The sequence below is a fragment of the Ascaphus truei genome, chromosome 20 (genome assembly GCF_040206685.1).
Source record: "Ascaphus truei isolate aAscTru1 chromosome 20, aAscTru1.hap1, whole genome shotgun sequence".
In the NCBI taxonomy this organism is placed as follows: domain Eukaryota; kingdom Metazoa; phylum Chordata; class Amphibia; order Anura; family Ascaphidae; genus Ascaphus; species Ascaphus truei.
Window position 1 is genome coordinate 28,845,762 of NC_134502.1, and position 18,535 is coordinate 28,864,296.

General features: G+C 45.9%; 1 protein-coding gene across 1 annotated transcript; it reads right to left on the reverse strand.

Annotated features, from left to right (window-relative positions):
* Positions 1-1,192: 1,192 nt before the first annotated feature.
* On the reverse strand, positions 1,193-5,890 carry LOC142471082 (extracellular calcium-sensing receptor-like). Its single transcript, XM_075577879.1, has 6 exons — positions 5,673-5,890; positions 4,898-5,189; positions 3,799-4,629; positions 3,082-3,309; positions 2,184-2,307; positions 1,193-2,103 (listed from the first exon to the last, which is right to left on the reverse strand). The coding sequence occupies exons 1-6, from the start codon at positions 5,888-5,890 to the stop codon at positions 1,193-1,195; spliced, it is 2,604 nt and encodes an 867-aa protein (XP_075433994.1).
* Between the last annotated feature and the right edge of the window lie 12,645 nt (positions 5,891-18,535).

Genomic DNA, 18,535 nt, shown 5'->3' on the forward strand with positions numbered 1-18,535 from the left:
ATCTGCCTCCGACTGCCACTGCGCCTCAGAGTACTGTGTTGGTAGGTCACGTGTCCCGCGGGGTTTTGCGACCGGCCGCAAAGGGAGGTTGGGGCGTAAAGCGTGATGGTAGCTTTACTGCAGTATGCCGAGTGCAGCTCTTTGCATGAAATCAGTCCAATGTAGATAAACCACGCAGAGTGTGGAGATACAGTTCTAGGACTTTTAAAAATCTTTATCCAACGCGTTTCGAAGCATAAGCTTCTTCTTCCATGAAGAAGTGGCAGTCGGAGGCAGATCCAAGGAGTGAGCGGTAGTGACGGCAGCGATTGGGGAAGGATATCGATCAGGATACGGCACCGCAGCGGAGGTTCCATACTACAACCGTGGCAGCTTGTCCTGGATGCTGTGAGAAAGAACTCCTGAGGCTTGGAGGCGGCAGTGCGGCGTTTGGTAAACTCATGTATTGCACATGAAATGCTTATTACCCACTAATCTGATGTACGCAGATATTATACCCTAATATTATATACACCCATTTTTACAAACTTCACTATGTGCGTTTGCGCTCTTGTCTTTCTTTGTGTTTCAGTTGCCTAGGGGTTTTACCCCTGTTCACATAGCTGCAGATCACCCATCGATTTAGAGGTTGTATTATGTTATAAAATTAACACAACGGTGGTGAAGGGTTTAAAAAATAGAATTAATAATTTGCGCACTCTATCTGTTTTTGTTTTAGGGCACAGGAGAGGCTAGAAAACAGCATGATGGAAGATCTGCATCATGGTATTGCATATTACTAGGAGCCACGCTCATATAGCGTTATAAGCGGATTCGCGTTGTAACGGATCACGCTATAACTGGGTTGAGCTGTACCAACCATGTGTAATAAGTCGCGGCCTACACCATGAGAAAGACAGTATTACTGGCGAACCGTTGGATTCCTTGGCACATTAAGCCCCTTTTCATTTGATGATTAAGACCATGTGCCTGATTCTTCTTCACTTAATAAGTCGCAGCCCTCACCCTTCTCCCCTCCCATCCTCCAGCCCTCTGTCGGATGGGTCATCATTTTGGAGATTGACAAGATTAAAAATATACATATTTATTGTGCCATATTCCGGATACTCAATAAAAAGTAACAATTTTAATTGAATTAAAATATTTTAATATTCTGTAGATTTAAAATTTTAGATATTATTTTTTAAATCTCTTATCTTGAAACTTTAGCTTTCCCCATGAGACGTTCTCTCGAGTTCATGTCGGGTCGGAACAATATGATGAAACATTTTGGCACAAACATGCAGACCACTAGAGCCCAGCTGGAGGACAGGATGGCGAAGACCTCCATGGCCACGGTGTACTTACCACGGGCGCTGAGGGAGGCCGGGATATAGGACACCCAGACGCTGAGGAAGGCCAGCATGCTGAAGGTGATGAACTTGGCCTCGTTGAAACTAGCAGGTAGCTGCCTGGCCAGGAACGCAAAGGTGAAGCTGATAGTGGCCAGAAGGCTGAGATATCCCAGCATGCACCAGAAGGCAGTGGTGGAGCCCTCATTACACTCAACGATGATGACTCCAGGTTGACTTTGGATGTTCTTTTCTTGGAAGGGAGGAGAGAACAAAAGCCAAAAGATGCACTCAAGGAATTGTAAGAAGGAGCAGAACACTATGATCATGTAGGACACCCGAGGGCTGGTCCATTTCCTCAGCCTGTTTCCTGGTTTTGTGGCCATGAAGGCAAAAACCACCATGAAAGTTTTGGCCAAGATACATGAGACACAGAAGGCAAAGACCATGCCAAAAGCAGCCTGGCGCAGAAGACACTTCTCAGGATGGGGGTAACCAATAAAAGTCAAAGAGCAGAGGAAGCAGAGGGACAGGGACACCAGTAGAAGACAACTGAGGGTGTAGTTGTTGGCTCTGACAATGGGAGTGTTCTTATAATGGATGAAAAGCCCAAAGATTAAAATCGGAATAACTGAGGAAAAAAGACTTATAGCAGCCAAGGTGGCACCCAGGACCTCTTGATATGAGAGGAACTCAGTGGTCTTTGGGTAACAACTGTCTTTCTGGAGACTTGGCCACTTATCCCATGGACACTTGGAGCAATCAATGGAGTCTGAAAGATAAAGGTGTGAAAAATACACTTAAACGATTAACATCTTTTGTTTGTCCATGGTTCTTATGTAATCTGCTCACCTGTCTGGTTGGAGATCTCTCCTTGGGGACAGGGCACACAATGGAAGCAGCAGACAGGTTCCCCTTTTCTTAACACCCTCCTGTATCCAGAAGTACAGCTCTGACTGCAGACAGACTGAGGAACCTGGGGGAAAATGCACAATTCTACAGGTTGAAAAAGACACAATATGCAATGCAGAGAGAGGGACAGACTCATAGCTCCCTTCTGTTTTCTCACTGTGTCACCAACATGTAGGGTGGGAGGGAAATAGTTTCTTTCTGTCTGTGTCACTGTTAATATGCGGGGGAGGGACTCACTCATAGCTCCATTCTCTCTGTGTCATTGTGTCAACCTGTGGGTGGAGGGACAGATTAATAGCTTCCTTCTGTCTGTGTCACTTTGTCACTGTGTCAACTTACAAGGTGGGGGATGGTCCCACAACTCCCTTCTGTCTTTGGCGCTGTCATCCTGTGATGGGTTGGACAGACTCATAGGTCCCTTCTGTATTTGTCTCTGTCACCCTGTGATGGAAGCGACAGACTTCATGTCCCACATGTCCCTTCTACCTTTTTTCTCCCTCCCTGTGGTGGGACCAATAAACTCCATGGACCAAAGGAGGGATGCATTTATAGATTTAATAGTAAACTTTCAAGACTTCCCAATTATTATAATATTTGTCTTCTAAAACACTGCCACTATACACAGTGCTGTAAAGACATACTGAGTGACTGTCCTGTCTACTTCCCCTAACTTGCCTAATGTCACAAGTAGAACTGACACTGGGATTCAAACAAGATTCACCAAATCAATTACTCTTCAGAGAGGATCTGTAAAACACGTCTATATTATGTGGCATTCACGGTCACTGCCATGTTCTGTACATGCAGAACTCACACTCAAAGCCTTCACACTCCATACCTGTCTGCTCCCTGATGCCCACATCACGGCACTTGCATTGATATTAAAGGTGTTTCCATCTGGTGCCACGGTATCGAATCTTCCCACTGTTACATGCCTCATCATGCCATCTGCACCCAGCTGCCAGTTCACAATATCGTACACCGCAGGGAGGTCCCCATTCCTATCAAAGAAGACCTCTCTACCATTGCTCAGTCTCACACGTACGTTCTGGATGTAGTGTAACAGCTGCAGGGGAGAAAATGATCACCCCTTATTTATTTACCCTCTATGGACTGAAAATGTCTACTGAACAGAATTAATTCCCCCTAGCCTGCCTGGAAGACAGATATTGAGAGTTGTCTGTCCAACAGTGGTGGGATTTTTAATGAAAACATCACAATCTTGGGCATGGTGTGATGCTATTTTAATTTGTAATTGTGATCACTATACTGCAGGCGTTGGATCCTTTCAATAAAATGACGAGAAATTATTATTACAGCTAGAAAAATAATAAAACTAAGGTTTGTTTATCTGCTTTTAAGGATATCACATGGAGCTCACTTTCAAAATAGGTCAGAAGAGGTGGAACTGATAGAGAGAAGACAGGAGGAAGACAAGTGACTTTCACAGACTTCATTTCTGAACCCCAGAGTAATAAAGACCCCCCAATATATTCTTGAATTACAGGGCAAATTGTAACTTCACGTAAAACTAATGATTAACAGCAATTCTTACCTGCCATGGTTTGAAGCTCCGAATATCTGTACAACTTTCATTATGAAACGGTCCTCTCCCCTCCTGGCATGTTTGTAGATCATGCAGAGCTTTGGCTATAATATATATCGCTGTATAAAGATTGTAGGGACCTCTTAAATTGGACACATCGTTGTAACTGTTCTGGATACTCTCTAGATCCTCATTTCCTGTACACAACTTTGTAAGATTAGTCAATGAGCTGGTGAGGAGTCTCTGGTCAAAGAATTTGCATCCAAATGCTTCTTCCCAGAACTTCTTTTCCCAAATGTCACCTGTGGTATTGAAGACACGGACACTGTTGAGATACTCTCTAAATCCTGCAATCTTTGAGCTGGAGAAGGCAAAGCCAATGCAGCCAGAGAGTATTGTAGAGTATTTTTCCACTCTTAATATGTTTGAGATGGACCAAGCTTCACTGGCCACAAAGATCTTCCCAGTCACGTTCTGCCTAAGCATCTCATCAAGTAGTGGGATCATGTCAAAATCTGTGGAGAAGACCAAAACAACCTTGGCCATTGAATTTCTGATGACCCTGATGATGTGGGGAGTGTTCTTATCCAGACGGCTGAGCAGGAGGAATTCTGCGAAGGCCACACAAGCTCCGGCCTTGAGGATCTCCTGCTTAATGACCTGGATGCCCTGTTGCCCATAGTCATTTTCCAAAGCCACCAACCCAACCCACTTCCAGCCAAAATACAACACCAGCTGGGCCAGTCCTCGGGACTGGAAGGCATCGCTGGGGACAGTCCTGAAGAAGGAAGGGAACTGTGTCCTGTCACTCAGGAGGGAGCTGGTCGAGAAGTGACTGATCTAAGGTGATAAATGGGGTTTGATAAGGTACAGATAACCTGTTTCCCTGAAAATATTGATATCAGTAGCTATTACTTAATATTATGGTAATGCTTTTTCTGAAACATCATAATAAAAATAATTAGATAAAATGTGCAGTGTAATAATAAGCCATTCACAGCCATATGAATGTTTCCTAGTATACATTGCTGCCAGTTACTTTAAGTGTTGGATAGAGAACAGTGAGATAAGAGATTCAGCACTGTGGACAACTCCCATTGATTCTTACTTGTGGGTATCTGTACAGACCCAGGATATGAGCCATGAGAATGGAGTAGGTGGAGGTTGATTGTCCAATGATTGCAGCCAAAAGTGGATTTTCCCGGCAACAGAAATTGGGGATACCCTGTTTCTGACCTGTTAGAATCTTCAGGGTCCCATCCAGCTGCCTCTGCAGTACACGACAAGAGTCGTAAATTTGAAAACCCAGGGTGATGTTTGGGAGGAGGTCATATCTTCTGTTGACCTCCTCCATGGTGAACCTCATGGCCTGGAACTGCTGGAAGACTTCAGAATAAAAGCTGGAAGTTAGAAGGAAGAAACTAAGGATAGGACCCTTTACCTATACAGAAATTAAGGAGGGTAGACAGGGGACAATTAAGGAGACAGAAGAAAAGTTTGTGGAGAGAAGGTCCTCATTCCATATCATCTACCCAAGGAGGAGATGGGTCTGGGGCACATGAAGAGAATATGAAATAGAAGGATAAATATGAATTAATTGAGAGAAAAAAAGAGAGCGATGGGAGAGAAGAGAAGGAGGAATATAAGGAGAGAGAGAAATTTAGAGAGAAAAGTTAGTTGTGATACAAACAGTAATAAAATAGTGTGGAGAGAGATCATGTGAGAGAGAGGGAAAGAGGAAGGGGAAGAAGGAGGAAGAGAGAGGTGGGGGAGTGGGGTAGAGAATAACGGATTTAGAGGGATGGGGAGAGGGGGAGAAGATATGGGGAGAGAGGGACAACAAGTGATATTGTGAGATACAAAGATGACATTGTAAAACTTACAATTTACATGTTCCCTGTGGGGGGATCTCTGTGAAAATGGTTTCAAGGTACTCTATGTCAGCATGGAATGCAATCACCGCCCCTATTAAGACATCTCCATGCTTGTAGACCCCAGTGAGGTCCGAGCCCCGCAGTTTGCACCCCAGGCTGTCAGAACGAGAGGCAGGAGTGAGGTAGGAGAGAACGAGGTGCCATATGGACCAGTATAAAAGGGACATCGCTCTGCAACCAGACAGAAGTAGGACATTAGATCCTGATCCATTATTTATAGGACGGGAAATCATAACCCTGCAATGTAACAGAGCTTCCAACACATTTCATTTACACAATTATTACTATATAGGATATTACTATATGGTTATATTACATTTACATTTACACAATTATTACTATATAGGATAAATACATTATCTGAACAGAAGGTGGAAGGGAATCGAGGTACTCAGCATCATTATACAGCGCATCGTGTTCATTATCAATGTATAGATACTTATTATAATTATACAGTGCAACATGTTTTTTTATCAGTGTATAGATACTCAGTATCATTATTCAGCGTGGCATGTTTATAAACAGTGTATCGAAACTCAGCATAATTATACAGCGTGGCATGATTATTAGGGAGAAGGAGAGGCTCGGTGAATAACACTGACTGGCACTGAGTTTGAAGCAGGGGAGACTGGTTCAATTCCCAGTGTCGGCTCATTGTGAACTTTGGCAAGTCACTTTATCTCCCTGTGCCTCGGGCACCAACAACATAGATTGTAAGCTCCACTGGGCAGGAACCTGTGCCTGCAAAATGTCTCTGTGAAGCGCTATGTAAAACTAGCAGCGCTATACAAGAACATGCTATTAATATTATTATTATTATTATTATTATTATTATTATTATTATTATTATTATCAGTGTATAGAGATACTCTGTATATTTATACAATGCAGTGTGTTCATTATCAGTGTATAGATACCAAGCATCATTATACAGTGAGGCATGATCATTATCTGTTTATAGATACTCAGCATCATTATACAGCGCAGCGTGATCATTATCAGTGTGTAGTAATACTCATAATAAATATACAGTGCAGCATTATATAAATATATGCAGAGGTATTGTCTATTCTTTTTTTATTGTATATATATATATATATATATATATATATATATATATATATATGTAGAGGTATCAGTACCGTGTTAGCCGAGCTTCAATAATCAAAAAATAAATAGATGATACCGTTCTGTGGCTAACGAAATGCTTTTATTTGTGCGAGCTTTCGAGATACACTGATCTCTTCTTCCGGCGATGTTACAATGAATGATATATTATATATATATATATATATATATATATATATATATATATATATATATATATATATATATATATAAATAATCAGCAAAATTGCTTACCTCATTCTTTCTCTCTCTCTAGATCTCGCCTGTGTGGATATTTTTAATAAATGCCCCTTTTTATACATAAATGAATTCCCTCGTTAACAGAAAAGCACTAATGAGCACTGACCTCTTCAGTTCTGCAGAGCAACGTGTCTCTGACAGTCGGGCACGAAGGGGTAATGTGAGGGATATTTCTAACAGGATAATTATTTAACCGGTGGGACAGAGTTATCCCAAGAGAGGCGCAGGGAATGTATTTTATTTTAAGATATATAGGCTAGGACAGTGTACAGTATGTGTGTGTGTGTGGCTGGCACTGCTGCTGCCCACGCTGTTCCTGTGCTGTGTATACATGGTGTAGTAGTGTGTGAGAGGGGGAGGCTGGCACTGCTGCTGCCCGCGCTGTAACTGTGCTGTGTATACATGGTGTAGTAGTCTGTGAGGGAGGCTGGCAATGCCGCTGCCCGCGCTGTACCTGTGCTGTGTATAGATGGTGTAGTAGTGTGTGTGAGGGGGAGGCTGCCGCTGCCCGCGCTGTACCTGTGCTGTGTATACATGGTGTAGTAGTGTGTGTGAGGGGGAGGCTGGCACTGCCGCTGCCCGCGCAGTACTTGTGCTGTGTATACATGATGTAGTATTGTGTGTGTCAGGGGAGGCTGGCACTGCCCGCGCTGTACCTGTGCTGTGTATACATATCATGGTGTAGTAGTGTGTGAGAGGGAGGCTGGCACTATAAATGCCCTTATATTGCCCTTATATTGCGATATTGCCTGTGTTGCTATTCACACAGCTCCGATAACAGGGCAATATCACACTGAAACTGCTTTTTATACTCTGGTACTATAACACTCTGGCAAAATTAGCCTGAAATAGCCTTTTTTGCATGAAACTGCTATTCACTGAGCTGTGATAAGCATATCGTACTATAAAAACTTGTGTTATTTTGGCACCAGCTACCGGCTGGTGCTAAAGGAATTGCAAGATGCATGAAAGCAGTTCCTTTAGTTTTACTGCACAGGATTGATACCGGAGGCTGATGAGATGGAGATACCAAAGATGGAGATGCCAGAGAGGTGGGGAGATACGGGGGTCCGCGGGCTTTCCCGCAGGCCCCCACATCACCATAATAAAAAATACAATACATAATAATTAAATAAACACAACATTTGCCTTAAAAAGCATTGCGTGTCGATGCGCATGCGCGGCTGGTTGAGGATGGCTGCATAGACACACAGCTCCTCCAACCGCCGGCACAATAAAGCAATTAAACAATAGCAAAACCAGCATTTTTGAGAAAAAAAACATAGCGACGGCTGCCTAAACCCTTCCCAGTTAAGATAATAAACCCCAAAAAAGGATGGCAGCTACAAGACAAAAGACTCGACGAAAGTCAGATATCAGGGCCTACTTCACCGGCCAAAGCAAGGCAGGGACTGCAGAGATGTCAGCAGTATCTGACTCAGACTCAGCCCAGGATGCAGAGGGCTCCAGAGCGGCAGCAGAACAAACAAAAGTCATCAAAAAAGAAATATCAAGACTATTAATTGATCTCAAATCTTTCTTCAGAGGAGAGGTGGAGGGGCTCAGACATGATCTGGTACAGATAGGGACGAGGACCAACGACCTGGAGGAGCGCATGGACGTTAGCTCAACTGCCCACAAGGAGACAAACTCCTGGGTACAAGCGTTGGAACAGAGAGTGGCAGAGTTGGAAGCCAGACAAGAGGACGGGGAGAATAGAGATCGAAGAAATAACCTCAGAGTGAGGGGGATCCCAGAAGAAATTCTGGACCCAGAAGCTTTACTCTCCCGCTGGATGGCCTCAATATTACCAGGCAGCCCGGCCTCAGACTTTAGGATGGACAGATGCCATAGGGCCTTACGATCCAGACCCGTGCCCTCCAACCCCCCTAGGGATGTGATCCTCCGGCTCCACTACTTCTCTGTCAAAGAAGAGGTGAGCAGAATAGCCCGTGCCACCCCACACATTACCTTCGAGGGGATTACCCTGTTGATCTTCCAGGATCTGTCCCCGCTGACACTGGCCAGACGGAGAGCTGTGGGGCACATAACTAAGGCCCTAAGGGACAATGAGGTGCGCTACCGTTGGGCATTCCCATTCGCCCTAGTAGCCATCAAAAACGGCAGACCGCAGGTGCTCAAGCACCCCTCAGAAGGGGCAGCCTTCCTTAAAAAACTGGGTGTGCGGGGACCACAGGACAATGGAGCGGAGGGAGCCCAGCAGGGGAAGAGGACGGACTCCCTGACAGGAAAGCAGGGCACCTCTCCCACGCCGGAGAGGAGAATCAGCAAGGAGGGGGGCAGAGGGAAAAGCCCGTAAAGGAGAGACTCTATAAAGTTCAAGAGCTGCAGCTGCGCCCGTTGCGCAGTTTAAACACACCCTGCCACACAGGCTACACCAGACATCCCCCTACCGTGAGACTGCTGAGGTTCCGGAGTTGTCCCGGGTCCAAAGATGACGGCATTCAGCAGATGGCCGCAGCGCATGGGTCCCCAAAATGGCGGATATGCACCTAATGGTGAGGAAGAAGGACGGAAGGGCGCGAGATCTCCAATGGCGGCGGGGGTTTCGGCGGGAAGATCTGCTCTGCCGGATGGACCCGCCCAGGGAGCCTCCCCCGATCCAGCCCTCTCGTCTCGGCAGTCCACCGCGGATTGAGATCAACACGCCCACACCGGTGACGTCATGGATCCAGCTATCACGAGAGTTGGAGGAGAGGCGCGGCGAAGAGCCCGAGCGGACGCCAGGATGACGTCAGATGCGAGGTGACCGGCTGGGAGTACAGCGATCTCCTCTGGCGGGGGCACGCGAGCTCCTCCGCCGGGGAGGCGATCACAGGACAGGCGGAGTCCCGCAGAAAAGACTCAGCGGTGCAGAAGGAGGTTGCCTGGCCGCTCGAGGAGGGGACATGCACGGGCGGGAGGGGGGAGGGGGAGGGGAAGAGGTAGCACAGGCCCCCATCAGGGACAGGAGACAAAGGGGGGAAGACAGCATAGACAAGCCTAATAGCCATAAACAAAGCAGAGTACAGGGGCAAAGTATCATGTACAGAGTAAGTATAGCATAGAGTAGATAGCGGACAAAAGAACATGAGTGAGAACATAGGGGTACCGGAGAGGCGCAAGCGGAGGTCTCCCAGGAGAGATAACAGAAATGTGGCAACGAGGGACCCGGCAGGATCCTAGAGGGAGGGGGAGAGAGGGAGAGCACCCGAGCCCGGAAGCAGGGAGGAATGCATGAGGGGAGGTAGAAACGGTCAGCGGTTAAAAGGGCAGGCAGAGAACAGGGTGGGAAGTTGTAGTTACAGTTTTAGATAAAAGGGAAGAGCTCATGATTCGAGCTCAAGGTAGTTAAACGCTTAAGTTTGGATTAATAAGAGTTAATAAAATAGATAGAAGAGAAGTTAGTTGTTAGGTTTTGTAACGCACAGAGCGGCCGGCGGGGAGGGGGGCAGCCACCACTCTGCCTGCAGGCATGTGCGTCTTCGCCAGGAGGGGGGTCATATCCCACCTACCTGGTTCTGACCCGGAGATCTGTGGCGAGTTCTGGAAGCCACAGAGAGGGACCAAGGGGGAGGAGGGTCCAGGGAGAAAATCTCTCCTCCGGGCATTGAACCCGAGGTCTTTTAAGACCAATACGGTTCTCATGATGTATTTAGGTGTTTTATGTGTGTATTCTCCCCTCATGTTTTTTCCCTTTCCTTCTCCAGTCCCAACAGGCGGTGGGTTGAATAGGCGCTTCTGGAGTCTACACCACAGAGCCCATGAACAGAACATGTCCAGGGTCAGGGGTAAGATCAGACCGGCTTACATTCTAGGTCCACACAGACACTACTACATAAAATGGAGGTAATTTTCATATCGCAAAACGCCAAAGGGCTCAACAGTCCACGTAAGCGGAGAGTCGCTTTCACTGAATTCAAGAGGAGAGGGGCTGACGTGGTCTTCCTACAGGAGACTCACTTCAGCTGGCGTAATAATCCGAAATTTCTTGACTCTAGCTTTCGTAAGTTCTTTTTAGCATCAGGGGCAGAGAAAAAGAAAGGGGTAGCTATCCTATTCCAAAATCACACCCCCTTCCAGGTTGAAAAGATTAAAAGGGACCCAAAGGGAAGGTATCTGGTGCTGGTCGGGCTCCTTAAGCAGGTCAGAATGACATTAGCGTGTATATACGCTCCAAACGAAGGTCAGCTAGACTTCTACAACACATTCTTCCAGAAGCTGCAGGTATGGGCTGAGGGACAAATAATTCTAGGGGGCGACTTTAACACAGTCATGAATGCAAAGGTAGACAGATCTACGTCCCAAAAAAATAATAAGAAAGAAGGGAATAGCTCATTACTGAAAGGCCTTAAACAGACTAGCCTGGTGGACATATGGAGAGAGCAGCACCAGGGAGACCGCAGTTATTCGTTCTACTCCCACCCACATGACAGCTACAGTAGGATTGACCACTTCTTTGTATCGGGCAGAATGGTCCCACAAATTTCCGACACAAGCATACATGATATTATTTGGTCGGACCATGCATCGGTAGAGCTAAGATGCACCCAATTGAGTAATGCCAGCCCGGGAGCAAACTGGAAGCTAAATGAATCAATAATCAAAATCCCGGAGACCCAAAACAAAGTGAAATCTGAAATATCAGAGTATTTCCGGATAAATAGTGGCAGTGTAGAATCCCAATCACTGTTATGGGAGGCTCATAAGGCCACGATTAGGGGGGTTTTAATCGGTATAGCGGCAAATAGGAAAAAGAAAAAGGAAGCCAAATTAGCCCAGCTTTATCACAGGTTACATGAGCTCTCTACTCTACATAACCAGACAGGTAGAGATGTTGATCTGAGGGAGTTGAAGGATGTTAGAATTCAGCTAAACCTCCTCCTTACTTCCCGAGCGGAGAAAGACATGAGTTGGACACAGAGGAAGTTCTATGAGAAAGCTAACAAACCGGACACTATGCTAGCCACCAGACTCCGTAATAGGAAACCAAATTTTAACATTCATTCTATTACGACCGCAGGAGGCCAGAGTTCCTCAAACCCTAAAGTCATAGTAGGGGAGTTTGCGAAATTCTACGAACAGCTGTATAATGGAGAGAAGGTAGTTCACAATGCTAGGACAAGTAGTAATCTACAGAAATTCCTAGCAGACGCAGCCTTGCCACAAGTAAACAGAAAGGAGCGAGAGGCTCTGCAACGAGACTTCACAAGGGAAGAACTAGAGGCGGTTGTAAAAAACTTAAAAGCATCAAAAGCCCCAGGCCCGGATGGGTTCTCCAATCTGTATTACAAAAAATTTATCGGAGTCTTAGCTCCACACATGCTCCAGCTGTTTAATGGAGTATTAGCAGGAGAGCCCTTTCCGGGACAGATGCTCCAGGCGTCAATCTCGGTAATTCATAAAGAGGACAAGGATCCCACTAGCTGCCAAAGTTACCGGCCAATATCATTAATTAACACAGATGTAAAAATCTACGCTAAATTGCTGGCCAATAGATTAAATGTAATCCTGCCGGGGCTCATCCACCCGGATCAAGTTGGCTTCATTAGAGGTAGACAAGCGGCCGAAAACACTAGAAGAATTGTTGATATAATAGATTTCATGGGAGCCAACGAGATTCGGGGTGTGGCCCTAAGCTTAGACGCGGAAAAGGCCTTTGACAGGATTGATTGGCCATACCTGGAGTCCACGCTTGGCGCATTTGGGTTTGGAGGCAAATTCCAACAGGCTGTCAAAGCACTATATACGGCACCATCAGCCAGAGTAGTTCACCAGGGATTCCCCTCGGAACTATTCCCAATTAAAAGTGGGACGAGGCAGGGATGTCCGCTTTCGCCCCTGCTATTCGCCTTATGCATCGAACCACTCGCAGCACAAATTCGGAGTAACGCTGATATCGCTGGGGTACAGATCCATTCGCAGGAGCACAAAGTGGCTCTGTACGCGGATGATATCATTCTAACCCTTGCCAAGCCGCTTATCTCGCTGCCTAATCTGTTCGAGCTTCTAGAGCGTTTTGCCCAGATCTCTGGCTTCAAAATAAATCAAACTAAATCAGAGGCCTTAAGCCTACACCTGCCAAGAGAAATGGAGAAGTTGATAGAACTCAACTTTGAGTTCAGATGGCGTCCATCCGCCATGAAATACCTAGGAGTGCAGATCACAAAAAAGGCGAGCTCCTTATATTCGGCGAACTATCCCAGACTGCTGAGGACTCTCAAAAAAGAGCTGCAGGAATGGAAGGCATATGGTATTTCTTGGTTGGGGAGGATCTATAGTGTCAAGATGAACATCCTTCCCCGAATTCTATACCTGTTCCAAACTCTCCCGGTTGCCGTGGTTAGAGCAGACATCGCAGGGCTCCAAAAGGCTATTTCCCAATTTATTTGGAAAGATAAAAAACCACGGATTAAAGGGAAAATTATGCAAAAATCCAAGGAAGCTGGTGGCCTGGCAGTCCCGAGCGTCTTATCCTACTATAAAGCGGCACAATTGTGTCAAATCACGCAGTGGCATGGGGACCCGGGGCTCAGGAGGTGGGTGGCACTGGAGAAGGAGGTGTGCGCCCCGCTTGAGCTCAGGGACCTAATCTGGTACCCGAGGACACGGGTGAAGGATAAGCTCATCCCACTATCCTCTGTGCTCAACTCACTCTCGGTCTGGGAGGCTTCTAAAACTAGCTGCTCTCTGACCTCCAAACACACACTGATGGCTCCTTTATTTGGCAATCTGGACTTTGCTCCTGGGCTGGCGGAAAAATGCTTCCCGCGCTGGCGGCAATTAGGGATTAGTCGGTTGAAGGACCTGGAGGTTAAAGGCAAGATCAAATCTTTTGAACTATTACAGTCAGAAACGGGCGTACCTAACACTGATTTTATGAGGTACCTCCAGGTCCGGGCATTTTATAATGCACACCCGGTGAGACCACCGCTGACTAAATTCGAACAGCTCTGCGTGCGCGGAGCCGACACGCGGGGACTAATCTCTGCGTTGTACAGAGAGGTGGTGAATACTGACTCAGTCAGGACAGTCAAACCCAGTTTTATGACACAATGGGAAGAGGATCTCCAGACACAATTAGAGGACGAGGACTGGGCTGCGGTGTTCAAAGCTGCGGCCTCGAGCTCCATATGCACGACATTGAAGGAGAACTCATATAAGGTATTATTAAGGTGGTATCTCACCCCAATCAGATTAGCTAAATTTGTCCGGGGGGCTTCCCCACTCTGCCCCAGGCGGTGCGGGGAACAGGGGGATCTGGTGCACATGCTGTGGTCTTGCCCAAGATTAGTGCCGGTCTGGACCCAGATCCGCGATTGGCTGCAGAGGATCTTTTTAGGGCTCACTATACAGCTGGACCCGTGGCTATTTTTATTAGGTAAACCTACAAACGAGGTATCTAGATCGGGTAACAAGCTGATAGCACATTTTGCTACCGCTATGAGGTGCGAGACCGCAGCACTGTGGAATCAGAATGCAATTCCGTCTATTGATAAAATTAGAAACAGAATTTGGTTCATTTGTAGAATGGAGAAGTTAACGAGTTTAGTTAACGACTCAGCCGATAAATTTGAGAAAGTATGGTCATTATGGCTTGCCCAGACTGATATTCAGGGGATGAATGAGGCCACAATATGGCTCTGATAGAGATAGATGGGTTCTCCTTGGATGTTGGGTTGGGAGTCGGACGGGACGATCGGACAGTAGGGCTCCCCCCGAGGTACAGTGGTGAAGAGATTCACCGACTCATGAAATCCTGATGTGTTCCGGATCTGAGCTCCTCTGAGAGGCGAACTGGAGCAGAACAAAGGCAGCAATGATGAAAGACCCCGGCGAAACGTGGAATCAGCGCTACTACCAGGCCGCTCCCCCCCCCACCCCTCCCCCCCTCCCCCCTCTTTTTCCTTGTCCTTAGATGTTGTCAGTCTGTCTGCGTCCTGTCCTGTGGTCCCCCAACGTTCGTCCGTTACTTGTAAAGTTTCCCTGTAAGTTAGGTGTATACCTGATACAATTGACAACATCCTGCATTCTTTGACGTGTATGCACAAAAAACTAATAAAAACAATGTTTAAAAAAAAAAAAAAAGCATTGCGTGTCACTGTGTTTATCCTTAGTATGTATAGTAAAGAAGACAGAAGGAAAGAAAAGACAGAAGAAAGAAGAGAAGAATGAAGAACTCACCGGGGAGACATCTCTTCAATCAAGATTTGACCAGCTGTTTGAGGAGCATTGTGTGGCGGGTCAAGAGATGCACCTGGTGTAGGAAAGGGGTGACGACAGAAAAGGTAAGAAAAACATTGATTGTATATTATTTAATTGCGTGTTTATCTACTATATGTTCCTTTTGAGCTATTGGTAAGCACAGTGACAAGCAATGCATTTTTTGGCAATTTGCTATTTGTTTAATTACAGTATGTTTTGTATTTTTGGTGCTTGTTTTTATTTTATTGGTTTGTATTTTTAGGGCTTGTTTTTGTTTAATTGTTTTGTATTTTTGTTGATTGTTTTTTAGGTTACCCATTGACTGCCATAGTGGCAAACCATGCCCATATTATATGGGCATGGTGTACCACTGTGCCAATCAATTGTTTTTTTGGCATTTTCTTTATTTTATTGCAATGTTATTTATTTTATGCAGTGCTTGTTATTTTTCTTTGTAGTTTGCCCATTCATGGCCGTGGCATGTAAAGGGTTAACTTTCAGAGTATTATAGGTTAAGTGTAAATGTATACTGTTACTGTAATAATACTTCCTCTTTTTCAGTGACTGCTTCATGTGCAGAAGACGCTTCAGCTTACTTCCTCTTTTTCAGTGATTGCCTTAGTCAAGTTCTTAGTAAATACTAACATGTACTCAAATAATTAAAGTTCCAGTGAACGTGCTGTTTGTTTAGGTTGGGCTGAGATGAGGATATATAGGAGTTGTCCTGAGAATAGGGAAGTTGAACCTCATCCGGGACAAAGCTAACGCTGAATCTGTTCGTGTCCAGGAGATAAGCGACTCTAATTATCAGGAATCTGAGGAAAGATGTGGAGGTTCCCCATGTAAATGGTGTGTAGTATCCTGACTGCTGAAAACTGCATATGAAATCCAAAGCAAAGTATGACAATAAATAATTGGTATGGGTGTGTCCATGTGTAATCGTTGGGGATATTGATAATCCAAACAAGCATTTCTATCGGTATATTTTGAGCAAGCCTTTCCTTTCATTACACAGGCAGACAGCCGATCCAGGGTCTACACCTACAAATAAAAGAATGCTGGTTAAAGTGCAACCTCCCATGGCTAGGCCAAAATAACGTTAATGGAAAAATCTCAGCTATTGAACTAATCATGGAAGTCGTTAAATCTCCAATGCCCACAAAAGCGACAAGACACGATGGTTTCACCAATCTGTATTATAACAAAAAAAATATATAAGGATACGATCCCAAACCATGCTCCCGATGTTTTGTGCCTTTTTAAACGGAGACCAAACCCCAAATCAAATGTCAACAGTCGCCATTACCATTCTTCCCAGTGGCGGATTGGCAAATCAGTGTTGCACTTACCTTGGTGCCATCCTCCTCCTTCTTCATTTGACCCCAATGCCGCGATTCCATGGCAACGCGACACCATGTGACATTTCAGCGTCATTTGATGCTGCAACGCTGGAGGAGGAGGAGGAGGAGGAGGAGGGGGCACAAAAGAGAAGATAACCACTTTACAGAGGCCATATTATTTATTTATAAAATATTTTACCAGGAAGTAATACATTGAGAGTTACCTCTCGTTTTCAAGTATGTCCTGGGCACAGAGTAAGACAAATAATACATGGTTACAAATACAGTTACATAAATGAACAGGGTATACATTATATACAAGACATTGCGTGAACAGTTAAAGAAAATATATATTATGGGCATATGAAACAGTTACAAACCAGGTTAAAATGTGAGACAGCCTTAGATTTGAAAGAACTTAAACTGGTAGTGGATGTGAGAGTCTCTGGTAGGTTGTTCCAGTTTTGGGGTGCACGGTAGGAGAAGGAGGAACGGCCGGATACTTTGTTGAGCCTTGGGACCATGAGCAGTCTTTTGGAGTCTGATCTCAGGTGATGAGTGCTGCAAGTGGTAGGGGTGAGGAGCTTGTTCAGGTAGCTGGGTAACTTGCCCATGAAGAATTTAAAGGCAAGACAGGAAAGGTGAATTTTGCGCCTACACTCTAGTGATGACCAATCTAGTTCTTTGAGCATTTCGCAGTGATGTGTGTTGTAGTTGCATTGGAGAACAAATCCATGGGGAAGAGAGCGGGGTCTCTGAATATGGGTGATGAGGAGCAAGAGAAAAAGACGGGGGAAGTGTGTTGACCTGGGCCCCGGGCCTACCAGGCCTAATGGGAAATAAACCACTACATTCTCAACAAGGACGGTAAAGGCCTGATGACATTCGAGAGATACAGACCAATGTCATTGCTGAAACTCAGACACGTGTCATGAACGGCAGGTCCGGTGAGGGACGCCACCTGGTCAAACTGAATGGGACCGCCAGGGACCCCCGCTGTGTTAATCCGATGGGCCATTAGTCTGGATGCAGAAATCTCACATAAATGTTGCAGCATTACTGGGGTATTGCCCCAGATTTTCCAAGGCAAGTGTTAAGATACTCGTGGCTGCACCTGTATGTCCTGGAATATATATGAACCATTGATTCCCTATATCGAGTGCGAGTCTAGTCCAGTGCTATCCTCCACAAGATTTGTAAAATAATTTTGCCACATACATGCTAAAGGGTCGGGTCCATCAAGATCATGATACCCATTATTGATGGATTCTCCCTTATTGCATTACAGTTTTCTTCATGTTTCTAGTGTATCCCATTGCCTTGAGCCCCAGTCCGTCCTGTGTAGGGAAACCCACATCTCTATCTTAAAAACGAAGCTGGTTGCTCTGCTATTTCGAATAGCCCAACTTAGAAAAGCCCTCCTTAGCTTCATCGACACGAGTCACTGGATGGTCCGGTTCGCTGAGTCTGCCTCCTTCTTACATACCCTCCGCTAAGCTATCCTTACCATGGAGGTAGGAGGAGCGACCAATCAGAGTGTGGGAATTCCCTCCCACTAGCCAATAGAAAGAGGGGCTCATTCTTTGGCTGACGTCAGGGGAGGGGGCATGCCAAGCCGGCTCGGGATGCCCTGTGGATGGGACATATGAATCGACCAATGGGAAACGCGCCGACATTCCGCCATTTCCCGTGGCCAGCCCATTGCCACCTAGTGGGCAGGCTCCACTAAGTTTGCAGACCAGAGTATCCTCCCCACAGGGAAGTCTGTTCTCCGGACTCAGTACTCCGCCCTGCCCTGGCCAATTAGCACCCCGACACCTCTCAACATCCCATCTCCCCTTTGAACTACGGGCTCGATGCAGACTTGCTGGCACCTTAAGCAGATGACATGGCTGACTG

Excerpts from the sequence above, each read along its gene's own strand:
- LOC142471082 (XM_075577879.1), bottom strand. The coding sequence starts at position 5,890 with ATGTCCCTTTTATACTGGTCCATATGGCACCTCGTTCTCTCCTACCTC. Across the intron at positions 4,630-4,897 it reads GTCTGTACAGATACCCACAA|ATCAGTCACTTCTCGACCAG; the intron begins GTAAGAATCAAT and ends TTATCACCTTAG. Across the intron at positions 3,310-3,798 it reads GGAGCTTCAAACCATGGCAG|CTGTTACACTACATCCAGAA; the intron begins GTAAGAATTGCT and ends TCTCCCCTGCAG.